Here is a 27790-nt window from a genome sequence, read left to right as displayed (position 1 = left end):
ATGAAACAAGTGAATTGGTGGTTTTAGCTAATTGAAATTGACAGAATGGCCAATTATTGCCTCTCCCAATTACTGTCCTTATCTTACGTTCCTCTGTCCCACATTGGGGTACACAAAGGACTGTCGTGGTTTGAGCCCAGAGGGCAACTGAGCACCACGCAGCCACTAACTCCCCCCTTCCCCCTCAGGAATGGGAAGGTGAAAATAAAGCAAAAGGCTCCCGAATCAAGGTAAGAACAGAGAGGGAAGACTCACCCATTACGCTCAAAAGACAGTCATGGGCAAAAGACAGACTCGTTAGGGGAAGAAATAGAACAATTTAATTCAGACACTAACAACAACACTTAACAGACAGAATAGGACAGTGAGAAGCATTACCACGTCTTAAAAACACTCTCCGATCCAGTCACCTGCTCTGGTTTGGGGTCCTTCATGTGCTGCAGGTTGGTATCTGCTCCACCATGGACCTCCATGGGTGACAGGGGGCTCTCCTGCCCTCTTACCATGGGATACAGGGGGGCTCTGCACCGAAACAACTCTCCCCCTTCCTCCTTCTTTCTTCTACCGACTTTGGTGTTTGCATGAGTGTCCTCCTCACAACTCCAACTTCTCCTTCTTAAATACGTTATCACAGAGGTGCAGCCACCATTGCTAATTGGCTCGGCCTTGGCCAGAGGCGGGTCCAACTTGGAGCTGGGGGAGCTTCAAGAAGCTTCTCACAGGGGCCACTTCTGTAGTCCCCTCCCCTGCTACCGAAAACCCCTGCCACACACACAAACCCAGCACAGGTGGATAAAATGTACTCTTAGGACACATGCTTCCTTATTGGACAAAAAGTCTGACTTGATGCTCTCCAAACATACCTGAATTAGACCACTTCTGACATCCCTGGTGATGTTGCTAGATGTTGATTATGCATATTATGCAACCAGAGTACTTAATGCAGCTTGGTTACTGTGTTGTTCCCTGGAGGATGTAGTGAAGATGACATCTGGGAAACCAGTTTCCAAGTTGCTGGGTGTCATGGGCTTGCTAGCAGGGTTCAGCTGTGCTCTGACCGCAGCAGAAAGGACCTCTGTATGCAGGTACACATCTGTTCCATTATGACTGGTGAGGGAAAGTTCCTTTTTCTTTCCTCTCCTCCTCATTGGTAAGACACTACCATAACAAGACAGGTGCTTGATTTGATCAACAGGCTGTGTGAAATACTGCAGTGGCAAAAAATTCCAGGAATAAAAAAATAGAGTTCTGAATATAGTGATCCAATGCCTTTGATATTTCTTGATTCTGTTGGTTCTTCCCCAGAGCCATTCACATTCTGCTGCTAAAATGTTTTTCCCAATTATATTAATCCTATTTCAATCTCATGTCAAATAATAATCTTCATGAGTTGTATCCCCATCTCCTCCCTCTCATTTTGTCTGTTAGTAATGTGCCACCTTGATTTTATAGCTCCTGCCAACAGAGGCAAAAGCTTAAAAATCACTTATTTACCTATAAGTGATCACTTATTTATCTGTATCCCAATCTCTGGGTTTACATGAAAGAATAGTTCAAGACTATGGGTCAAGTATTGCCTGCTATTTGTTGAGCAAATCACACAAGATTGGCAGACCATTTGGTTATTCAGAGTAGTGAGAAATTTGGGGAATGGATCCCAGTAAATTAAGCGATCAAGTACTGATAAAATATGTTTATAATAAAATATTATTTATTTTCAGTAAGACGATGAAAAGGAAGAGAAGATACGAAGTTGGCTTGGAGAAACTGAACTCTGCTGCATCTCAAGTAGCCTCTATGCAGCCTGAGCTGGAGGCTCTACAACCTCAGTTACGGGAAGCTAGTAAGCAGGTTGATGAGATGATGGTCATTATTCAAAAAGAATCTTTGGAAGTATCCAAAACTGAGAAAGTTGTGAAAGCTGACGAAGCAGTGGCAAATGATCAGGCTATGGCTGCAAAAGCCATCAAAGATGAATGTGATGCTGACTTAGCACAAGCCATGCCTTGTTTAGAAAGTGCTCTGGCTGCCCTTGACACTCTCACAGCACAGGTATGGCTAACACTGCATATTCATGCACTGGAGAGGTATTCAGATATACATAAGCATGGAATATCTGCCTTTTCAGGTTTTACATTATACTTACAGTTTTATAATTTAGAAACTTCTTGAAATCTTTCCATTTTAAAAAGCAAAATGTTACTCTGTCTTTATTTTCTAGTGAAAAAGCTGTAACTGAGATTTTATGGACTACAAGATCAAATATTCTAGACTTTTCAAAATTCATTGGTACAAAAATATTTTGACTCAAAAAATGAGAAGTTAAAAAATGAATGGTTTTTACTTTCTTATTCAGAACCTGCCAGCCTGTCGACTCATATTTTTATATCTGGTCTTTCAAAGTCTAGAAACTGATGTTGAAATTTGGTGTCTCCCTGTGTTAAGGGACCATGCATCATAAGAGTATGCAGCCACCTTTGGTTTTATGGATATTCAGGTTTTCTTTGTCTGGATAATGTTTTGCTCAGGGTGGGATGAAAGGAAGTCTTCCAGATTGTAAGAGGGAGGATTATAAACTCCAACTGTTGTTGCTGAAAACAAAATTTTCAAAAACTTTCAAGGAAACCTTAGTCTGAAAACAGGTAGTTTATCTATAACTATTGCTTGGTATCAAAAGTTTTAAATTCTGGCATTGTCGAATCATTGGCTTGCTTTTCAAATATAGTAGATAGCTACTTAGTCACTTCAAGGAAATTGCATTATACTTGTGAATAACAGGACAAGAACCAGGCTTTGAAGGCTAATGAAAGCTGTCTATGCTTAGTGTCTCCAAGAAGGGAGTGTTATAATACAAGAGGAAAAAAAAAAATGTAGTAGGAACTTCCAAATGAAAAAAAAAAAAACAAAAACAAAAACCCCAAACCCAGAGGTTTTCTCCTCAAAATATTGTTAAATAGCATAGTGAACACACAAAAAAATATCTGTGTGTAGGAGATCTTAGAGTACCTGTACAGAGCTCTTGCTTTTGATTCACCCTTCATGCTGACCACCGGTGATGGAAAGCAGAGCAGGGCACATGTTGCAAATTGTGCCCATAAATCCATGTACACAAATGTACAGATTAAGTGCTTTGTTTGGAGAAACAGATCTATACGTAATTCAGTACTGCTGAAGTGAGTATCCAAAGTCAAAAGCAACTGTATACCTCATGTGGCTTGTTCAGCAAGGATTAGAAAAAGTAACAATTTTAAGTGCTATTTTGTTGTTGACATCTAAGTTTTGTAACAACATACATATGAAGACACTGAAATTTAGAACTAGGAACGGACTTCTGGATGTCATCTTCTTCCACTTGTAATCTGTTCCACTTTACACGTCTATTTAAGATTTTTCTGGTGTTTACTGTTAATCTTACTCATTACAACTTAACCTTCTTTTCCATCCTGCACCCTCTGGACATGGCTCTTTATCTTTTATGCAGTTAAAGACTGTAACTGATCTCACCACTTCCGGTTTTCTTTTCTGTAAGCTGAGTAATAGTTATTCTTTTAGTCTTTTCTCATAAATCAAATTACCTTTCCTGGTTATTCTTTCTGGACCATCTCCACACATTCCCTTCAGGTGCCATGCCCAAAGCTGAATACGGTATTTCAGCTGTAGTTCTGCTGAATGCTGTGTAGAGGAGGATTACTGATGCATGTGGTTTGTCATTCATGCTATCAACATTCCATTTCCTGGAAATGACTGTTACATAGTCATTGCTTTCCCTTTCTCTTTCCTTTTTGTACTAGTTTTACTATTCCATTTCTGCAATTTGTCAAGATATCTTTGTTCCTGTTCTCTACTCCAGTGTATTTGTGCTTACTCTCAACCTTCTATCGATTGAAAATTTAATAAATACATTCTCTTTTCCATAATTCATTTCAGTAGTGAAAAGATTGCGTAGGTCCAGACCTGTGTGACATTGGTCAAATCTTTGCTGTATTTTGACAGTGTTATCAATTGTGCTACACACAGTTAACTTTTAGAGATGTCAGATGCAAAGAGCATTAACTTTTTAACTCTATATGTCATTTACTTGTATCTCACCTTTTTACTAAGTACCTGGACAAAACTTTTCTTGCTTTTCTTACTATTAACTGTCGCTATAGAATTTTTCTTGTTACACCTCATATTGCTTTTAATTGCAGCTGAGTTTGAGTTCAGCCTTTAAAATAGTCTCCTACTCTGTTTATAACCCTTAGTTTTATTAAGTTAATCTGTATTTGTCTTCAATTTTGTTTCCTGGAATGGCTGGCTAAATTTGGTCGTTCTTCCTCTCCAAGGACTTCTTTCCCTGGAGTTCCCATCAGCTAGTTTTCTCACTGCCTCATTGAAATTCCCTGGGTTTATTTACCTACTCTTGTTTCCCTCTCCTGAACACTTATGTGGTTGATGGTTTTGATTGTTTGAATTTTGGTGGTGGTTTTTTTCTTTTTTTGGGGGGGTTGTTGTGTAGGTTTTTTTTTTTTTTTTTTTTCTCTTTGTGTGTGTGTTTTCTGTTTAAAAAAAAAAAAAATTAAAAAGCTTGTAAATCCAGGAGCCATATTTCACAGTTTCAAGAAAAAATTGTATTTTCTCCTTTTTAATCCAGTCTTAACATTTCTCTGTTTTTTTGGGGGGCACAGAACTCTTTCTATCTAAATTGCCAAAGATTTAGACCTTGAAGAAGCCATAGGCAAGCTCTCAAAATCTAACAATAGTTGGCAAAATAAACATAAGAATCTGGAAATACTTTAATTTATTGGAGTATGTATTCTCTGAGAAAATAATTTAGAAAGAGTATTTGAATTTCCATGCAGAGTTATTCTTTAGGAAGACTAAGAGATATTATTCTCCATAACTCTTTAATTTATAGACCTCTTGCTTAATTAGTTGTACATATATATATATAGAAGTGTTTCATTCTTTTATATTATTGTTCTGTGTTTGCAGTTAAAACTTTTGCTTATTTATCTCTTGCTATTTCTTATAATGTCAGTACTTCTTACCCAATAATTTTCTTCCTTTTAGTTACCTGTTCCCTATTTCATCTCAGTGTTTAGTAACTGACCAGAATACTAACTGACTTCTCTTATGTACTTGGAGAACATGGATCTTTAGTTCTGAGCTGTAGGCATCTTTTACCTTGTTAACTTAAATCTACTAATCCACTGCTGATGTGGTCCTGTAAACTTGGAAGTATCTTGTTAGAGCCTGAACTGAAGGGCAGAGGATAACGCTGGAACATCTGAACTCCATAACTGAGGTGCAATGCCTGCTACTGAATTCAGAGCAGGAAAAAGTGCAACTAAAAATGAATTGCAGATAAGAATTTTTGCCTCCTCTAAATTGATTATTGACTAGATTTCAGATATATTTGTTTAGATGTGAAGGTTACTTTAGCCTGCATAGTACCTTAAAGAAAGGACTAGAAAGAATGGAAAAATTTTAAATAAAAATTTTGCAAAAAGAAAATGACACACATATGTATGGACTAGGCCAGCTTGTGCCTTATCAAGTATGAGAATAGCAAATGTATATGGAAAAATATTATCTCACCATAAAAAGGGTTATTATTTCTATTGTAATAGAAGAATTAACCCACCTATGTTTAGAGCTCTAAAGGTGTTTTCTTAATTATTATTTTAAGGATATTACAGTGGTTAAGTCCATGAAGAGTCCTCCTGCTGGTGTCAAGCTTGTAATGGAAGCTATATGCATCCTTAAAGGCATCAAAGCAGATAGGATTCCAGATCCAACAGGTTCTGGAAAAAAAATTGAGGATTTCTGGGGTCCTGCTAGGAGACTTCTGGGTGACATAAGATTTCTTCAGTCTCTTCATGAATATGACAAGGATAACATTCCCTCGGCTTACATGGCTATCATAAGAAAACAGTATCTTACAAATCCTGAGTTTGTACCAGACAAGATTCGAAATGCTTCACCGGCAGCAGAGGGTCTGTGCAAATGGGTCATAGCCATGGAGTTTTATGATACGTAAGTATGTATACAAATAAAAAAGGTTAAAATAAAATTGATTAAAGAGAACAATTTATTATAACACCAGAAGCGATGTGAAATTACTTCTTACTAGTTAGAAACTTGTGCAAACAAGCAGTCATAAACTCTAGAGTGTTGCACAAAATACAGGCATTATTGAAATGTATTTGAAAGTTTCTGGTAGTCATGTCAAGCCCAAAGGATATTTTTTGTTAGATGTTGTATTTGATGCACTGAAAAAGTATGCTTGTTTTTTATGCTATTTCCTAATTTGAAACATTTGGAAGTCACATTTAACAGTAAATCAGCATTGGGCAACTAAGGTCAATTGGCAGTTTGGAAGTTGTGTCATGGTAGGTAGTACATGCCTTCATTTGGGAGGATATTTTGTTACTTGACTAAAAGATTAGTAAATGCATACTTGGTAGAGTTCTTAATTTGCGAACAACTATTATTGCTAAAAAGGTGGAATTAAGGGAGATCTGCAACTTAGACTAGTATGGGTGTAGCATATTTTCTTGCTTGTTGTTTCTGGAAAGATAAACAGTACATTTTTAGTTATATGTTATTTTCAGTAATCTTGTCACAAAAATATCGGTGTAAAAGATTGAAATCCCTCACCCTGGAAAATGGATGTTGAAAGCTGTTAATTTATTGTTTTTATTTTGTGTACATAGTTGGCTGTATGTCTGTGTATAATGTCCGTGAGTGTTACTTAATATCTATGATTATTTGTGTGTTTCTAATGGCACAAATCCATAATGGACTCAAAACTGTTATCACATGGGTCACAGTTTGGAAGCATAACCCTTTTTGCTTTTAGTTGTTATTGCTTTTAGTAGTTTTTGCTTTTACGTGTTATTACAGAAAAATTTGCAGAAACTTCATAAATCAGTTAGTATTGGAAAAAACCCAAATGATTAAGTAAAAAACAATTGTCTTCAGATACCATCAAATATGAAATGGAATATTACATGAGCTACTGAATTTTTGAGGCTTCCCTTCATCTTCCACACCTATGTTCATTTTTTTAATGGTAACCCTGGAGTGAGGGTGTATCTTTCAGATGTTTCATTTATCCTTTTACTTTATTTAGAGTGTCAAAAAATGTAGCACCTAAAAAGCTAAAGCTGAATGAAGCTGAAGGACAATTAAAGATTGCTATGGATAGTCTAAGAAAGAAACAAGCAAACCTGAAGGAAGTTCAAGATAAACTGGCTCTGCTCCAGCAGACACTGAAATCCAAGAAACAGGAGAAGGCTGACTTGGAAAATCAGGTATATGATGCAAAAGATAAATTAATGCTCTACCGATACCCAGAAAAGTTATTTAAGATTTGCTTTTTGTCAAATGGTATTTTTCATTTTAACTGCCAATATGTTGAACAAATCATACTTTTAGATAACCATCTTTTTATTTTGGCATAATGGTCTTGAAGTTATAAATGAGCAAAGCATGGGGAATAAATGCTTTAAAGTAATAGCAAATGTAGGTATTATCAATTTACCAACTGATAGCCCTCTCCTACATCCTCACTTATATCTGCTTCCTTGTGAGGAGATAAATTTTCAGTGATTGTACTAAGAGTATGATTTATCTATTAACTTGCAAGTCTGTACATTTAAAGTTCTGAAAGTTTGTTTATGCATTCTGTGCTAATGAAATTTTGAGAATGTTTTTGTAAAACTCTGTTCCTGACTGCTAAATAACTGTTATGTGTACAGAAACAGGTATCGTTCAGAAGACGGGTGTTTGTTTGTTTTTTGTTTTGGTTTTTTTTTTTTTTTAAAAAAAAGATTTGCAGTACATCATCTTCAGCTTTATTTTCAGAAATAGTATCAGAATTAGAAATGGAGTCTTAATTCTTGTCTGTAGTTAAAGTCAGGTCTTTGTGTGTTTCTTCTGCATCGTGACATGGTTTGGAAGTAGAAGGGAGGGATAAACTGCACAAGCAGTTTGTTACTGTGGTGTAAATTGGCTGCTATGATTATGAGAAGAGAGAGGATTGTAACAGCAGCAAGAGTTGGCATAATTTTCCTCCTATCCCATGGCTGAAATGTGTCTCTACTAGATAGTAAATAATTCTAACTGAGCTGGAATAAATTCCTGTGAGAATATATTTTTTTGTTAGATTCTAAACATGCCTGGAAAGATGGCTTAGTTAAAAACTGACAACAGAAATGCAGATTATGTATTCATAAGAATGTTGTTTTGCAGAAAAGAATGAGATCTCTTTAAGGTGTTTTGTTTCTCTTATGACATGTAGATAATTTCCTTGGCTATTAATATTTTCCACATTGCATACAGAGCTATTTTGAATTGCACTTTTTATAGTGGTTATCTTCCTTTATTTCAATGAAAATGTAACTGAATAGACTTTACTGTGCTGGTACTGAGATTGTTTTTGTTCTTTAAACATTTCCATTATAATAAGGAGGTGTTTTATTTCTGTTTGATGAAATTACTTAAGAAAACATCTGCACAGGAAAATAATTCTTGAATGTTTTTAATATTTGTAGCATGTCTTTAAAGTGATCATGTAATATAATTGGCATTTTTTTTTATGCTGAGGTTGACTTATGCAGCAAAAAACTACAGCGAGCAGAACAATTGATTGGTGGCCTTGGGGGTGAGAAAACTCGCTGGCATGACACTGCTTTGGAGCTGGGAAGGCAGTACATCAATTTGACTGGAGATATACTTATTTCATCAGGAATTGTAGCTTACCTAGGAGCCTTTACATCCAGCTACAGACAAGTAATACATACAGTGATTTTTGTCCCTCTGTTTTGTAATAATCTAAATTTTATTAATTTTTTCTTCTAATATAAATTTTATATTTTAAAATTATATTTTAATAGAATTCTTAAGTGGAACTGAAATTGTATTGTAGGATTTTGAGTTTTGTTTATGACTCTTGGGGGAAATTCTTTGTTCGTTCTACTGTAAAGCACGTATTGCTGTGTAAAGCATGGAGGCACTTGATTGCTTTTCTTCGGTAAAGTAGTTGCTAGTAACTTTAACCTCATGGCTCTGATTACTCCTATTTCATTCAAAGGCTAAATTCCCCTTAACTTCAAAGAAAACAGAATTAGCTTTGATTTCAGCAGCAGCACACTTAAGCAAGTTCTGTACAAAAAGATAGGAAAAGACACAGTATCTCAATCACATAGCAGATTTGTGCCTGTAACTGTTAGTGAAATAAACAGAAATTCTGAATTAAAAAAAAAAGACATGGCAGCTGATTTTAGTTATAACAAATTTTGGATGTCAAAATTACCCTGACTTTGAAAGTTTTTGAACACCAAAAGCTGTTACTGAATTCAGTAGAAGAAATTAATGTCCACTTCTTTTGAAAATCATGTCCAAGGTATCAAAAATTGCAAAAAAATGAGAGGAAAAAACCACCAGTGATCCTTATTTGATATATTTTGATATAATCCTCATTTCCACTTTTCCTTCAATGTATTTCCTTTGTCCATTTTTCTTTAGAAAATTTTATACTGTTCTTTCCAAAAATTATTTTCTTCATAATGTCCATGTTGTGACGTTACTATTTTGAAACTTTATAAAGTGAGAGTTTGTTGTATTTCTAGTGTAAATAAATAATCAGCAGTTTTTACAATTCTGAATTACATAAATTTGAGAGACTGTTCTCTTATATGCTTATAATGTGCATTGTGTATAACATTGTATCTGGGCACGTAGGAGTACTTTTGGTGAAACATCATGATGGGTGCTGAACTGTATTCCAGGCAAGTGTAGATACAGGTGCAGATGATATTCATAAAAGGCGGAGACATCTGCATGACTATTCAATAAAAATGAATACCTAGCGGTTTAATCTGAAAAGTTTAGTGTAATTTCTTTCTCTCTGACTGCATAGTTTCTTCCTTAGTGCAACAGGAGGTATGGATTCCTGGTTGCTTATTCTCACTCTTATGGTCATACAGACACAGGTATCTTTTTCATAAATTGTTGGATAGCATAAACACTCTTGTGCAGGTCTTCATTTCATTTGCAGCTATTTTTCTCCCCCTGCAGTTTTCATAAGAGAAAATGTTACAATATCTTTTGGAATATCAACTTTGTTTTATGCAAATTGATGAATCCTTCATTCACCACCTCAGCGAATGTGTCTAGCCCTTAGACCATTTCCTTTAACACTGCATTTCTGAGTATTGTTCCTTGAGGCTTTGCCAGCTAATTTTTAGTTTAGAATATTACAACATATTTCTTTGACTTTATACACAGCTTTTATACAAGATTGTGCCTTTCATATGAACATGGTATTTCTATACATTTTCATTCTTTAGAAGGATTATTCCTAGTGGAATACGCTTTTTGGTTTACATATTTGAAGGTGTGTGTCTTCATTGTTATTATGCACCATACAAACATGTATAGTTTACACAACTGTAGTGAGTTAGATGATACAGGGAATAGTAAAAAGCAGCTCTAAATGATTGGTTAAGTCCTGACAAATTTTCATTAGTATGTCCTGAGAGTTAAATAATGAAGATTTAAATTTTTTTTTAGTTAGAATATATGCATTTGTTCTACACTCATTTTATAGTATAGACTACTACAGCTGAAATGGTAAATAGAATCATACCAAGGCTCTGACCAAAAACCTTACATTTAATTTATAGAAATTACAGACTGTCCTGGTTTTGGCATTTTTAGAGACATTTTTAAGACATTTTATACAGAATAATTAATTTATTTCCATTTGAAGATAATAATGATCTTGTATGTAGCAACTGCTGTGGGATGTGGGTTGAAAAATACATTTTTAAATAGATTTAAAATTTTGTCAATAGGCAGAACTTCAGTTCATACTTGTTTTCTTCTTATCTAGATGCAAACTAAAGAGTGGGCATTGCTATGTAAAACAAAAGACATTCCTTGTTCTGATGATTTTTCCTTAACAAATATCCTGGGAGAACCAGTGCAGATCAGAGCTTGGAATATTGCTGGACTACCTTCTGACACTTTTTCTATTGATAATGGCATCATTATCTCGTAAGTAAAAAATAAAAAAGTTAGAATGAGTAATTTTCATTAAATATCTTCTTACAACGTGCTTTTCAGTTATATTTTTATAGACAGTTTTCTACTGTATATCCAGTTTAACAACTAAAGTTATGACTATAATGTTTAAGTTTATAAGAAATATTAATAATACTTTTTAACTTTATAATGTAAAGTTTTTAAATGTGTGAATTCACTCCCCTTCTTTTTAACTCCTGTGGATCACTGTAATAATACCTTCCCCTTCTCTCTCCCCCACTTTTTTTTTTTTTTACAAACGTGCTGCACACTGGGTTCAGTTTAAGATATCCTAGAATGCTTCAGGAGTAGAATTTTAAATACTGTTCTTGTAGTATAATAGTAGATATGGAAGTAATTCTCCTTTAAAAAGCTCAAGCTCTTTAATTTTAAAGAAATATGCTGGCATCAGTTGCTACCAAGAGGTGTTTCTGCAGAGGTACTGAATACTACTTTTCTAATCTTTTTATGATAGTCACAAACTTTTTCCCTAAGATGGTACTGGAAATACTATAATGTCTTCATTACTTCTCTATAAACAGTTTCCCGGTTTATGTTGCCAACTGGTAGGAGATTTTAACATCCAGGCTTGTAACACATTTAGTGTGTAAAGCCCTGACATTTTGGAAATGTTGGTTTCTACACTGATGAGCTGAATCTTTATTTTGTTAGGGCACAGTAACAAAACAGGAAAAAAAAGACCCATGTATATCTTCCACTGAAGGCAGTAAGGAAGGTGTAAAAAAACTAGAATGGAGACAATTTCTAGTCTGCTTTCTTGTAGAGGATGATCCCAACCATACACTTTTGCCAGTTTCTTCCCGTTTCTTGCCTTTTATTCTATGTATTTCTAAACTACTTCAACAAGAAAAGGTGAGCTAGGCTTTTCCTGCAGTAACCTCTGGAAGTGTGCTTTCACATCACTTCAGGCAGTCGGGAGTTAGATATGGGTCTTCCTCATCCATGTGATAATTCTAGATATTTGATGAAAAGTGAAAAGGTGTATCTGTACTGACAATTTGGAGTCTGTTTTCTTTAGGGCCTCATTCCCCTATCCATACTTCATACAGGCTAGCGATTCCTAGGATCCCTTCTGTAGCAGAACAACCTGCCATATTCCTAGACAAAAGCTTAGAGACCCTTGGTTTTGTAGAGACTCTTTAGTAGGCATTATGTATGGAGCGCCACAGAGTCTTCTTTGCACACGGTGCAGTCCTCAAAGAACTTTAAAAAACATTATTAAAATGTGAGTTCATAGCAGAAACCTGGTTACATCTTTGCAGTGCTGGAATTTACTGACTACTATTTATGGTTAAAGTCTGGGCAGTTGCAACTGTAGCTTCCGATTGAAATGTAGTTAGTATGACAATAGTCTTATCACAAGTTGGAGAAACTTCTGGTAAGGAGAGAAGGATTTACTTTTCATTTTGAAATCCACTTTCTTTAAAAAAAAAATTCCCTTTTGTAATGATCTCCCTTTTGTAATGATCTTAAACTACATCCAAATAAAATACCTTGACTTTATCTAAAGATACATTGATCTAAAACATTTTTTAAATTCTGCACGTTTAGAGATATTCTTAATTTAATTTGGGCAGTGAAACGAATTCTGAAATCTCAAAATTGCTCATAGAAAGAAAATATGGATCCCATGAACTCTAAATATGATATTATTGCCTTTCACTTTTAAGATGATTCTACATTCTTATCTGGTGTTCTAATACATGCACATCTGTGTCTCACATCAGTCACTAGAATAACTTTTGGGCAGAGTTCATCTGGTATATATATCAATGTCATGGTCAGCGTAAACATCAGTGATCTGTATGACACATATAACACGAGAACTGACCATATTAATGTTTTAACTAGAATCTAGAAGTACATCTCACTCGTGATTAGCTTTAGATTAATGTGCCTACTGATGACTGAGATACGTACAGCACTGACAGCTTTGTTAAATACAGAGCTGGGTGCTTGCAGTAGGCTAAGCCTTGTGACTGTGCGTAAGTAGCTATGATCTTCATTTGGACTTGTATTTTGTTATGATCACAAGCAAAGAACCCCTCAGTTCTGTCCAGTAGCATTGCTACTGACTCTTAGCTATTAGGTTTTTAATTAGCACAGCTGAAGCTGAATTGAACGTGGAACAATGTTGCTTTATCTGATTACTACCTATTTACTTCACCTCTGTCAGTTCTTTTTTCTGTGTAACGAATAAAGAATTCTTATAATTCTTTTCTGCAGCCAGGTTAATGGTTGTTAAGCCTACGATAACATGGACCTAACATTTATGCATCTTTTTTTATATTAGGCTACTGCAGAAACTTACTAATATAAATCTTTAATTTTTCCTACTGTTTACATGAAAATTCTTCTCATTGTTTGAAGACTTTAATGTTGTGTAGCACTGGTGAATGAATACTGTTTTACTGTAGAGTGAATGTTAGGTTTTCACACATAATGAAAATTGTATATCATAGGGTTAACCTTTGGAAGCATGGATGGTGGATAATGCTTCAGTTTTGCAACTGGATAGGTGACAAAGTGCAAAATGAAAGAGATAAGACAAAATAATGCGGTAGCTAAAGAACCTCAGCATACTTTCATTTGACTTTAAAAACTGGCATGGATTGTACTTCTGGAAGCAAAACTACTTGATGAAGTTAGAGAAGATGGGATGATGATTGTATATGTAACTTTTTAAAAAAGTAACTACTGTATTGATAATTCAATCACTCAGGCTAAACAGTTGACAAATGTTAATGAGTTCAGTACATCTACATCGTAGCATTTTGCTTTTATAAAGCAAAATTCTCTTTGAACTAATGCAAAGATGGTTAGCATTTTAAAACTAAATAATGATAGCTTTTAATTTTGAAATGTGAGATAGAATCTACGTCAAATTGATGATACATACAATGCCTTTAGTTATGAGTTTATGACTAGATTCATTTTATAGTAAGACCCCAGGAACCATTTAAAATGAAACTCAAGCTTTTTGTAACAATATTTTTTTAAAAAAGCAGAATTAGAGAGCTATTCAAAGATAATTTGAAATCATACACAGTGACTGCTTATGCATTCCCGTCAATGAATAAGGAGGTATCGTTGATGAAAGCTGTCTTTGGCTGTTATTAGAGAACCACTTTTTAATTACTCAGTCTTAAGTATTTCAAGTCTGTTACACAGTTAGTCTGAAATGTGATATGCTGAAAATAATATGGGAATGAAAAAAGTAATTAGGGAAAGAAATACATACTGTAGGTTTTGGCTGAAGTTCTATCAAAACTTAAATTCCTGTTTTAAAATAAGAACAAGCAAAATGATTATGAGCCAATTACATAAATATTGTCTGCTTTAGAATGTGCTTAACATGCAAGTTTACTGTGTTCAGTTTACAGTTTGCAATTGCTGTATCACCTTGTATAATCTTACTTTTAAAACACCTTGCTGTATATCCCTCGATCTCCCTTTGGGTTCACACAAGCACCTGAGCCACTTAGCAATTAGGGAGCTCAGCAATTCTTTCAGTACAGTTTGGATCCATTGGTGAACACTTACCTACTGTGAGATTGTCTTCTAATACTGCTGATGCTACTGCCACATCTGACACACATTCAGATTTCAGATCTTCTGTTTGCTTCTCTAGACCTACTGTGTTACCAAATTTGCCCTTATCTGTGTCTATCAAATTATTCAAAATGCTTGTAACTTTACAAAGCCCACATTTTATCTTCCTTAATGTCTGCTTAGATATCATGCTGTCCTGGTGGATTACAAATGCATTTCCTGACTCTCTCAATGCATTTTACCTGTGAAAGCTTTATTCATGGCTGAGCTGGACAGAGTCTCCTCCAGATGACCCATTTTCCTAAGTCACTCTACAAGGGGGAAGAAAGCCAGCCTCCTTCAGCTGGTGAATTGTTACTCCCCAGTTCAATTTGTGATCCATAACACAGAATGGACCTCTGCAGCATCCCATGTATAATCTCAAGCTACTGCCACACATAGTAAATTTCTCTTCTAGAACTTTTGCTCCTAAACTTCCGATATCCTGATTCCACAATCTCCGTTTTCAGTCCAAATGATCTAAGGTGCATGTCCTCCTTAGCTCCATACATATTTCTTCTTCTAAGGAATTTTACTGTGCAGAATTTCTGCAAACAGGATTAGCCATGGTTTCTGAGTACAGAATGTTTTCACTAAAACACATACATGATAGTTAGGATTAACACTACTAAGCTAAATATCAATTTGATCATAACTGTACCAAGTACACTTTATAAGTTTCTGCTAGCCAAAAGGCTGATGTTGAGGTGGGGAAAAGTTGGCCTCTGTTACATCTCGGAGAGGACTGGTTCTTGATCTTGCTGAGCTGCCAGATCTGATGTCAGTTGCCAAAAAGCTAAAAAACAGTTTCTGCATTTTTCTTCTTTCCAAAGTTCATAACTTCTTGTGAGTTACTATTCTCAAGCAACCAACTTCCCTTTCAGCTTTGTTTTCACTTTTTAGATCTTACATAGTTTTGCTTATCCAGTCTCACACAGTTTAAAATAAAATTTTTTCAGTAATGATAATCCAGAGTCAAACAGCTGCACTTCACAGGACTGCGCCTGAGTCACAGATAGATGAACCCTTGGAGTAAGGGTTACATGCATGTTATTGTATGTTGTTGTATTTACACATGTATAAATAAGCCTTACAACTACACTTAATCCTTAATAAGAGGTTTGTGGAATAGAGATTGTAACAGAAAACATAAAGGATTTTTCTCTCTTAAACTGTGCTTTATCTGTTTTAAAATTACTCTCGAAAGATCAAGGTTTGTTATGTGTTTTGCCTGCCAGCAATTTTGAAACCAATAAGCCTTCAAGAACTTAGATTACATTGAACTAAATTTGTCTGAGCATTATCTTTTAGAAATGATGCTGTATCTACAACTACTTGCTCTGTACCTTTTTCTAATTCAAGGTTTATCACTTTCTGTTGACAATCTATGGAAAACTTTCTTAAAACATCACTCTTTCTAAGAAAAGGTGTATTTGAGCATTGGACAAAAATGAGATTGTGTTTTACTTAATTGCATACATTTCATCTTAGTATTTTTAAGGAAAATAAGAATACTGATGGAGACATGCTTACACTGCAAGTTTTATTTGTGAATCAGAATTTTTCGAGAGAAAGGTTCAATTTTTAAAAAATTATGAATGTTAAATAATTTGCCAGTCTCATTGTGCATAAGCTAACTTGTAATAATGATAGATGACATAGAAGTAGTCTGAAAGATTTCTTTTTATGCTGAATCTGGAAAAAAAGGTATTGCTGGTTTTTTCCTTCCAGTAGTAGACTATATTATATCTCCTAACCAACTGGGATATGACTGGTCCCCTTGATCTAGATTTTTAGGATTATGTTTATTTTGGAATTCTTACTTCTCCCTGCTTAGACGGTTTCTAATTTAAGTGATTATTGTTGTAATTGTAATTGATGATTAAAATGTGTCATTAGTCCTAAATATCTTGGTAATGTAACTATATGTAGTAGAGAATACTGTAAAAAATCTAGGAAATAGTTACTAAGTCTGCCAAAAATAAAATCCATAAATTCTTCATGTTCATTGCTGTTTAAGGATTAGGGATTAAGAGGTAGCGAGACCTTTGAATCTGCTTATATATTTCCTTTTATATTAACTCTAAAATGTCTCTTTAGTGAAAGATTTAGTTTGTTTTCACTTGAAAATGCTCACTTATGTACAAGACATAATGCTCTTCAAAATTTCGAAACTTAGAATGATCTTTTCATTTTGAAAGTGTCATAAAATTAAATGTGATTAAACTTTCTAGGAAGTAAGAAGTCTTATTCTAAGTACTTTCTTTGAAAGAGGAAAATTATTTTTTGTAAAGAAAAGACTCCAAGATTCATCTGTCTCCTCTTAAATTCATCAAGGATTATACCTGAGTACGTCCCTAGTGTGATTTCATACTGATGCACTTTTGTTTTATTGACAAAAGGGAATAAATTGCCTTAAGAAGTACTTTGAGATAAACATTTGAGGAGTTTATATTTCAGTTTTGAAAGTTGTTATTTTTCCCTTTAGTAATGCAAGAAGATGGCCTCTGATGATAGATCCTCAGGGTCAAGCAAATAAATGGATAAAGAACATGGAAAAAGTGAATAATTTGCATATAATCAAACTCAGCGATCCTCAGTTTGTTACAACACTGGAAAATTGCATTCAGTTTGGCAGTCCTGGTAGGTTGACTAGTGAATGTGTAAATTACAGAAGAACCTGGAGGGGACATAATTAGCTAAAAATTTAAACTCCAGTGAATATCAAATGTTCTCATAGTTACGGAAAACAGAATTTATTTTTTTTTTCATTTTGAATCAAATAAGTACTATAGTAATTGAAGTCCTCACCCCAGGTTATAAGATACTTCTTAGCACAATAGAATTATAATACTCCATTTAATTTGTATCTTTTAACTGTTTGATGAGATTTGCCATTCCTTTGTTTTCCTGTTACAATAATTTTATTTCCAAAAAGTACTGTTGTTTTTATCTGGCTTTTCAAGAATATAAATACCAGATTGCTAGGCTGTGATCATTAATGATTCTTGTATTCTCTGTAGTATTTCTGTTGCAAGTGGTCTTATTACCTTCAAATAGAAATAAATTAATGAAATACATAGTTACAACCCCAGCTATTTTTCAATGGCTAACTGGACTACAAGTGAAGAAATGGATTGTTTATTCTCCATTATTTCTTTCTTGATTTTAACAAGCTCATACACTTACAGTGATAATTGAAGCAGACTTAGTTACCCAAAATTATTTCTACGGCATGAGGCATTTAATTTATTGTTATTTCCTTTTTAAAAAAATGGTAGCCATTTAACTGCTAAGCCAGCAGTAGTGATAGCATTTTATTTGCTTTTTTGCCAATTGATATAATATTAGAAAAAGAAATTAAAGGTGCATTTCTTTGATTTATTTTTCAATCAGCCGAATACTCTAAGAAACATTAAACTCTTATCTATAGATATTGGTCGATTAATGTTTTTATTGTTTGCACACTGTAAATGCACATTATACACATGTATTGTAAAGAACAATCAGTAATACAAATGCCAAGAAAGTCCTACTAATTCTTATGTTATGCTGAAGTGCTACTGGAAAATATTGGAGAAGAACTTGATCCTGTCCTAGAGCCGCTTCTCCTCAAACAGACATTTAAGCAGGCAGGGAGTATGTGCATTTGCCTTGGAGACTCCACCATCGAGTATGCTCCTGAATTCCGCTTTTATGTTACAACTAAGCTGAGAAATCCACATTATCTTCCTGAAACATCTGTTAAGGTGAGAATTTTGAAAATTAATTGCAACTCTGTTTTAATTTAAAAATGATTCCTTGGATAAAACTAGCGAAGAATTTCTGGGATTTGTTTATTTCTCTTCCCCTGCCAGCATTGGTTGCTTTATTTTTTTTACACTGCTGGAAGACTGGTATCACCTTAGAAGTGTTGACATTTCTCATATCTAATACTTCACCTTGCAATACTGTCATTCTTTCATACTGTAAAGAATTTATTTATTTTTATCACCTTTCCCAGTCTGTATCTCCTGATTATTTAGTTACCTTTCGTTATGAAAATCTTTACAAAGACTTAATATAATAGTGACCTCACATGCAAACTCTACATGAGGCTTTCATATTCATGATTTTTATCTGTAGTACAGGTAGGGACAGGAGTCAGTTAATTAAAACCAATACTTTCATCAATCTTGATGATTATTGGTTTTGAACTACATGTGTCAAACTATTTTCTAGTCTTCTGCTGGTAATGTATTCCTTCTCTTTCTCATGTAAAATACTGTACTTTTTTGCCACTTCTTCAGCAAGAGCATGCGGATTTTTCTGGATCCATTATAAATATGTCATGGTATGGGAATTCTTTTAACCTATAATTTTTTTACAGTCACTGATTTTCTCATAAAAAAGAGAACATGACTCTATCCTAATTCTAGGATACAAAAATCCCTATAATAATAGCACCACAAATTGCATGTGTACAAGGCCATTGAAGAGAGAAAACGTATGTGGCAGAGGCAATAATAGTTTGAAGTACAACTTCAACATGTATGTTACACTTACTTCGTGAAAATAGCAAAAATTTTGTGGGTGAAAAGTTTCTAAACGCCATAAAATGTGATCTACCTGTTTTTTATATATTTTGCAAAATACTGTGCCAACATTCCATTTTCCCTGAGATGTTCAAGTGAAACAATTCTGGAAAAAAAAACAATAGCAAATTTATTTAATCTTCCATTCATAGAAATGTTTTGCTCCTTTCTCTGTGACAGCTGCTTGATGCATACAGTTACCAAACGGTTGCTCTTGCATGTAAAAGTGTTCATTCATGTTCTATGGACCAATCACTTGAGCACTGATATTCAAAGTTTCAGTGTAATTTTGACGAACAGAATGAAATTTTATACGTTGTTGTCACATCCCTTTTCTGGTTAACTTTCTGGGTTAATCCTGGAGTTAGCTTTCCAACACATAATCTTAAACCCTCAGTTGCAATTCCTTTACTCACAAAGTTTGGTTGAGAGTATTACATGGTGGTACACAAACCTCGTATTGTAAATGAAGAAGCATTTTAATTGCATCTGGCCATATCTATGCTATCTTTCAAAAGATATATCTTCTAACAGGTGACATTATTGAACTTCATGATAACTTCAGAAGGCATGCAGGATCAGCTTCTTGGAATTGTAGTTGCAAAAGAAAGGCCAGATCTTGAAGAAGAAAAACAAGCCCTCATCCTTCAAGGGGCTGAGAATAAAAGGTATCAAGATAACTTCCCTTGCTAGGGATAGAAGCAGATTGCAGTTTAAGGAAATACAATCATGGGAAATATATTTCAGAGACCGTTTTTTGGTTTGAATTAACAGGAAATTCAAAACTGCTATTTTTGAGAGCCCAAACTTAGGCTGCTGTTTCTTTTTTTAGGCTGATTTGGATGAGTGCTCTTACTCATATTCCTACTGGTTGTGCCTTTCTTCTTCTGATATGGTTTCCTATTTCTGAGATTATTAGAAAATGTTAGAGAGCTGAACTGCGGGTTGTGTAATTGCAAAATGTAATTTGTGATTTATATTAAAAGAATTTAAGAGAATGTTTAATAAGAAAAAAAGGGTTTTGTCATGTAAGTTGCATACTGTGAATAGAATCTACACATTGTCTTATTTTACAGAAACTAACAGAAGACAGCTGTATTTTCATATGTGAAAAATCTTGTATATTATTTTAGGCAGCTAAAGGAAATAGAAGACAAGATTTTAGAAGTTCTCTCAGCCTCAGAAGGAAATATTTTGGAGGATGAAACTGCTATCAAGATATTGTCTTCCTCCAAAGTTCTGGCTAATGAGATTTCTGAAAAGCAAGCTGTAGCTGAAGAGACAGAAAAGAAGATTGATGCTACTCGTATGGGCTATCGTCCTATTGCTATTCATTCGTCAATCTTGTTTTTTTCCATTGCCGATCTAGCCAACATTGAGCCAATGTACCAGTATTCACTCATGTGGTTTATTAACCTTTTCATCGTGTCTATAGATAATTCAGAAAAATCAGAAGTTTTACAAACAAGGTAAGAGTGATAATTCACCATTTATAATTGGTGTTGTACTCATAGTTACTCCAGGTATGTTACTGTCATTTCTCCAATGTGTATTGTCTCAGGCATTGCATTTTGAAATATTTTTTGTACATATATATGTAATATATATTTTGAAAGTAATTTATTCATAGAAACAAAATGGTGCAATATATTACAAGTGCAACATATTTCATTGTTTCCATTTAGTAATTGTTACCTCGGGTCATCTGTGAAATTACAAAGTATCAGCTAAAGAAAAATGCTCCACTTGCTTTGATTTTATATTTCATTTCATGTAGTGATTTTGTATGTCTACAAGAAACAGAGAAGAAACTTTTTCACACAACTGGTGAGAAAGGATGAAGTCTTGTGACTGGGGCTGATGGCTGTAGAGTGTGCAAAGCAGTAATTATTAACCCAACCATCTTTTAAATACAGTTTGATTGTTGTTTTATACTTAAAGTGTCCCTCCCTCTTCCAGCTTGTTCATGAGAACAGGAGAAACTGTGCAGTCTTTAATGATCTGAATTGATTTTACATGTGGCGGACCTCACTATTATGATCACATTAGGATTATTCAAAATATTAAAAGTATTCAAAAATTCACCCTTAAAGTGAATTATCTACACAGAGATTCTTTAAAGAAAGTTTTCCAGTGTTCTGTCACATGAGTTATTGAATGCTACTTTAGTGGCTTTAGTTGATCTTCAAATCACAGAGCATTGCTCTGTTACTTAGCTACTTGCCTGTTCATCAAAAGAACAAAGGATGGGAAAGGGAACCTACTCGCCCAATTTTCATATAGAACATTTTTCTAGTTAATGTTGCAAATGGCAATTTCTGAATTATTCATTACTGTTTTAAATACGTATTTATTTAAATACAAGTTGTAGTACCTGGTAAGGTAGCACTTAGTGTGCAGTTTAATGTGCAGTGTTCAGTTTGGTGGCATATTGGCTATGAAGGTTATTTTTTCATTAGAATTTAGTCAAGGTCTGGGCAGTCTAAGTTTAGTATAACTGTTTTCTCAAAGATACTGCTACTAATCATTTAAGTCATAGCTTAATATTTTGGTATCATATTTGAAACTACATTCAAGGTAACCTTTTACCAACAAGGCAGTCTGTGTTCTATAAACCTATCTCTTTGACTTTAAATCTTACTCTTTTATATGTCAAAAATCCCCTGTATGCCTGTGTGCCTAAATTAAAGTAAGCAATAAATAAAATAATCTCATTTTGATTCAGAACCTTTCTGTCAGCAGAAATGTAAAGATACAGGACCTGTATCAGCCGACAGTATGCATTCCCAGGGAATTATTAATGGAAGCCCATTTTGATAATATTGCCCAGTGAAGGCAGAGGAAGACAGACTCACAGAAAATTCTCTGTGAATTAATAATTCACATAAGACTGTCTTGGGCTATCTTCATTAGTCAGGCATTTTTCACTACAGGCTCTGTGCTGAGATAGTTTTTTAGTAATTCTTTTCTCATGCAAACCATGTTACTTCTGTAACTGGAAAAAAGTTTACAGTTTGTCCCATGGCCATCTTTCTGTATTTTTTGTATAAGTTGTATGTACATCCATTTAACTGACGAGGAATCAGTAATTTTGAAAGGACTTAAAATGCTAATAAAAAAATAGGAGCATCTCTATATTACAGTAATATTATTAAATATGGTCTATTTCTTATTAGCTGAATAGAAGAAAACAAATATAGATTGAAACACAAGACTGAAAAGGAGACACTGGTCAAACAACATAGCTTGCTGTCAATCTTGATCTTCTGTCAAAAAATTTTCCACTTTTCAATTATAGATCACATCTAGGTTTCTGAATGATCACCAACTGCAGGAATACCCTCCGGGTAGCTCCCTGCCAAGGGACGGGTGATTTAGGTAGTTGGAAAAAAGCTATAGCACCTCTCCACATCTTTGTTACTACCTTGAAAGAAGTCTTTGAAGTAGTTGTGCAAGTTCAGACACTGCATTTCTAACCATCCAAAGGACTTTTCCTTGTTTTGACTAGATATTCAAGGTATTCAAACTTAAACCTTTATAAAACAGTAGATGGCCTCCTTGCTTTGTGTTTAAGGGAAATCATTGACAATAAATAACAGGGTTTTAAATATATTTGTATTATAGTGTATTAAGGAAATATTCCATAGAATGGAAAACATATTTCAGATCACCTGTAAAGATGGACTGTTTTGATTTTGGCGCTGCTATTTACATTCAGAATGAATTTTAAAATTGCTGCTCTCTTCTGCCCCTCTCAAAAGGGACCTCTCACTTCCTCTGAAAATCAAGTGTTACTAAGATGTAATTTGACTTAAATGGTTTTTGATGTTATTTCACTCACAAAATGGTACATGCATTTAATGATTGCTTTGGGGTGATTGACCAGAGAGTTTATTAGAACAAAGGGGAGACCTAGATGATTTGTAATAGGTTTCTAGAGTGCACTCTTTAGAAAGATATTAATGGAAGGTTGTTCTTTTTTTTAACACCTGTAGGCTGAAGATTCTCAAGGATCATTTTACTTACTCACTTTATGTCAATGTCTGTCGTTCCCTCTTTGAAAAGGACAAGCTGCTCTTCTCTCTTTGTCTAACTGTGAATCTCCTGAAATATGAAACATTGGTCAGTAATTAAAAATAATTTGCAGTTTGATATGATATATATTAAACTACATATACAAACTATCAGTAATATGAACATACAGGATAAGAATAGAAAAATAAGTTTATATGTAGTTATATTACTTAAGCCTCAATTTTGTGATGTTTTATTTTCATTTTAAAAGCATTTTTATAAGCATTGAAAAAGATTCTCTAGAATAAAATAAAAATATAACAAACAGGTTTGGCGACACTGAGATAGATGATAACAGTTTTTCTAAACGTTACTTAAACCAAAGCCCAGCCTATGTTATTCTTACAGTGAACACTGCAAAATTTTACTGTAGAGTTCTAAGAGCATATCAAAATGAATTGTAACCATTGATTTAAGAAAGTAATTATTTCACTTAAGGTGCTAAATATGTTTAATTTTGCACAGAATTTCTCAAAATCAAATGCTTGCACCAACTAAATTCTATTAATTTATAGTAACTCTTTACAAAGTATTTCTTTACAGGATTTTTTCAATTCATAATAAAATACATACCTTTTAACCATATCATCTGCAAAACAGTACTTACGGTTTCCTGGAGTTGTGTCTTTCAGTGTAATAGAGGGAACATTTAAAATTTTTATCTCAGGGAATACATAGAAGTGAATTCTTTGAAGAACTGACAGTAATAATCATGGAACACTAGTCTCCCATTCACAGGGACTTCAATTTAGAAATTAAAGACATCAAAGAAATTTTGAGATAAAGGAATACTGACAAAGGAATAAGATGCAATAGGCTGATATTTATTTTTCATATTTAGACTTGCCTTATAGGGAAAGGGTGTAAAAAGCATGGTTCCCTGAAATATGTCCAGTATTTTTTTCCTTCAACATTTTGGGATTTGAAGAATGGGTCTAAAAATCTGATCAGTTAACATTGTTCATTCCTCAAGTTAGGAATGCAGATGAATCTTTAAATTGGCTCATATCTTAGAGTTTTTTATTCCTTACTTCCATGTTTAACTGAAAACGGGACAATGAATACTTTGGAAATAAGTTTTTAGTAGTTGTGTAGAAGCTTCTTCAACTAATGCAAGAACTGAGAAAAATGTACTGATTTTCCATGTAATATACTAATATAATATACTAGATTTTATTTATTTAGTCCTGAAAGCGGTGTTTTTTATTGTAGATTGATGAGAATGAGTGGAAATTTCTGTTGACTGGAGGCATAGGCTTGGACAATCCCTTTTTGAATCCATGTACCTGGCTTCCTCAAAAATCATGGGATGAAATTTGTCGACTAGAAGATTTGCCATGCTTCACAAACATTCGTAAGGATTTTACACGACTGAAGGATGGATGGAAATTGGTATATGACAGCTTGGTATGTTAATATTCCTGATTACTTGCATTTATAGCTAATTAACACACTGAAAATATTTATTCGGGGAAAAGAAAGTGCTTTCACTTTACATGATATGTTCTTACGTATATGAGTGTAAATATTTAAGCAAATGGTGTGTAGTAGTAGATTATTGCCAATTTGTCAGGTGGCTTCTGAATAGCATCTAACGATTTGGATTGAATTTGGATGGAAAAAAGGCAACAAAACCTGCAGTTTGGTAAGGTGACAGTGAAATTTGCTAAACTTAAGGCAACCACTGTCCCTTGCCAGTCTATACATTTGTTTACAATGCTTTGAGGATACCTTTTCATGCTATTATGTAGCATGCTGCTTTCTTAGATAAGTGTGAAAAACCGATTATTGCCATGTAGAGAAACTAGAATGGATTCAGGAGACCTGTGTTTCCCACAGTGTTTCTCACAGTGACCTGATATGTGCATTAATGACTTAGTGTGCTGGTTTTGGCTGGAGCAGAGTTTATTTTCTTCATAGTAGCTGGTATGGGGCTGTGTTTATGGGGCTGTGTGGTTCAACCCTGTCAGGCAACTAAGCACCACATGGCAGCTCGCTCACCCCCATGGTGGGGTGGGGAAGCAGGAGGCTAAAAGTTAGAAAACTCACGGGTTGAGACAAAGACAATTTAATAGGTAAAGCAAAAGCCGTGTGTGCAGTCAAAGCAAAACAAGGAATTAATGTACAACCTCTCATCGGCAGGCAGGTGTTCAGCCATCTCCAGAACAGCGTGGCTCCATCACACATAACAGTTACTTGGGAAGACAAATGCCATCACTCTGAACATTCCTCCTTCTTCCCCCAGCTGTATATGCGGAGCATGATGCCATATGGTCTGGGGTAGCCCTTGGGTCAGTTGTGGTCAGCTGTCCCTGCTGTGTCCCCTCACAACTCCTTGTGCCCCCCCAGCCTGCTCGCTGGTGGGGTGGGGTGAGAGGGAGAAGAGGCCTTGATTCTGTGTCAGCACTGCTCAGAAGTGAAACATCTAGCACAAATCTATCCCTGGATTAACAAAAAGGAAAAAACATCCCTGTAGTAATGAAAACATTCCAGCACAGATCCAAAATATAGTCCCATACAAGCTAATATGGAAAAAATTAACTCTATCCCAGTCAAACCCAACACATGTTTGGATTTGTGCTGGAAACACTGTTGATAACACAGAGATGTTTTGTTACAGCTGAGCTGTGCTTACACATAATCAAGGTTTTTTCTGCTCCTCACAGCACCCCATCAGTGACTAGACTGGGGGTGCACAAGGAGTTGTGAGGGGACACAGCCGGGACAGCTGACCCAAGGGCTACCCCAGACCGTATGGCGTCATGCTCAGCATATACAGCTGGGGGAAGGTTGGCTGGGGAGGGGCCACTGCTCAGGGACTGGCTGGGCATTGGTTGGTTGGTGGTGAGCAATTGTTTTCATTCGTATCACTTGTCTGTCCTGGGTTTTATTTCTCTCTTTTTGTTATTTTCCCTTTCATTACAATATTATCATTATTTCAATTATATGAAACTGTTCTTATCTCAACTCACGAGTTTTCTCACTTTCACCCTTCCAATTCTCTTCCCCCCATCCTGCTGAGGGGGGAGTGAGCAAACGGCTGTGTGGTGCTTAGTTGCTGGCTGGGGTTAAACCATGACACTTACTTTAACTTCATCACTGTTTCTTTAAAATCTAAGCTCTTCAGATGAATTTTATTCCACATTTGGCCACTTGCTTCATCTTTAATTTTACTATGAACTCCTTTTTTTTTTTTTCTTTTAAATTTTATGATACTCTCCCTCCTTCTGCTTCTTGATATGCAAAGTCCTCAACATAGACATACCTCCTGAATAAATGATTAAAAAATTTGTCCTTCTTTCCTACTTGCACCATATCTGACCATAGCCACTTTCATGTTCAGATAATAGTCTATTTATGCTAGTCCAATGAAGCACTTTTCTCACTGTTAACTTAAATGATGAAAATTTATCACCAATATTCAGTCAAATGACCCAGGACTTCTTACACCCATTTCAAAAAGATTGTGTGTTTTATTCCTTTTAAGCATCAAGGATTTAGAAATCCTTTCTATTTTAAAAAATAGGCTTAAATTATGCAGAGAGGAAATGAACTGGTTTCTGATTGGAAATGCTCCTAAGTGTATGATGAGAGATATTAAAGAAACTAAGCAGCTGCAGCTCCTTCAGTTGTCCAGATTGCAGGAAATATGCAAAGAGCAGAGATAAAGCTTTCCTTGGACATTTACAAAAATATACAGCAAGTTCAGGGGTTTAGCGCTTCTTTGGGAAATAGTTGCTTGGAAAAATGAACAGAGAAATGATGGTGTTTGAAAGAGTTTGAGGGAGGAGACTAGTGTTATGGATTTTGGGATTATAGCTTTTTAAAGCACTGCTTAATGTAAATGAAAGGTGCTGACTTTCAGAAGTAAAGATTCAAGGTGTGTGAGATAGCTATTGTGCATTCACAGAGCCAAACGGAAATAAAGAGAAATGCCTTCATTTAAGTGGCATTCAACAAAATGAGATCTATAGAATCAGATCAGTTAATTTATAAGAATCTAATAAACAGCAACACTGGAGCCAGGAACATTCAGTTACTGAACTTTGAGTGCTAGATCAAAAGGAATGGCTTTATCTATCACTGTTCTGATATAGAAGAGTTGCTATGCCTTTTACTTCTTGTGTGAAAACATTTTTGTTACCTATCTAGCATTAATACCAGTACTTTCATGTAAATGCACTACAATTTTGAAAGCGCTCCTTAATGGGTCTTGGGGAAGATTCCTTTTTGATAGCTGTATTCTTTTATCACCAGTGTAGTTTATCCTAAGTAATATTCAACCAGCAGTTTTTCCTATCTTGTTAGTGATAAATTTAAATACAGGGCAGTTTCATGCATGCGAGTTAAAGAGAGGGTACGAAATCAGTGACACTTGAGCCATTTTGTCATCAGCAACCATACACGGAATATGAACGTTTTTCAATGGAGTTTGAGATGCACTTTTCTCCTCCTAC

General features: G+C 34.8%; 1 protein-coding gene across 1 annotated transcript in view; it reads left to right on the top strand.

The window, feature by feature from the left end:
• DNAH7 (dynein axonemal heavy chain 7) overlaps positions 1-27790 on the top strand; it is a 116454-nt gene that overhangs the window by 70119 nt on the left and 18545 nt on the right. The window contains exons 41-51 of the mRNA XM_074910712.1: positions 1722-2052; positions 5672-6018; positions 7118-7298; positions 8593-8778; positions 10883-11046; positions 17174-17328; positions 18244-18434; positions 19794-19927; positions 20393-20728; positions 23255-23381; positions 24546-24740. Coding sequence (XP_074766813.1) covers positions 1722-2052; positions 5672-6018; positions 7118-7298; positions 8593-8778; positions 10883-11046; positions 17174-17328; positions 18244-18434; positions 19794-19927; positions 20393-20728; positions 23255-23381; positions 24546-24740 — 2347 coding nt within the window. The remainder of the gene's footprint in view (positions 1-1721; positions 2053-5671; positions 6019-7117; positions 7299-8592; positions 8779-10882; positions 11047-17173; positions 17329-18243; positions 18435-19793; positions 19928-20392; positions 20729-23254; positions 23382-24545; positions 24741-27790) is intronic.

The sequence above is a fragment of the Athene noctua genome, chromosome 7, assembly GCF_965140245.1.
Source record: "Athene noctua chromosome 7, bAthNoc1.hap1.1, whole genome shotgun sequence".
Classification (NCBI taxonomy): domain Eukaryota; kingdom Metazoa; phylum Chordata; class Aves; order Strigiformes; family Strigidae; genus Athene; species Athene noctua.
Note: the sequence above shows the minus strand (reverse complement) of the source record. Positions and strands in the feature narration are given on the sequence as shown.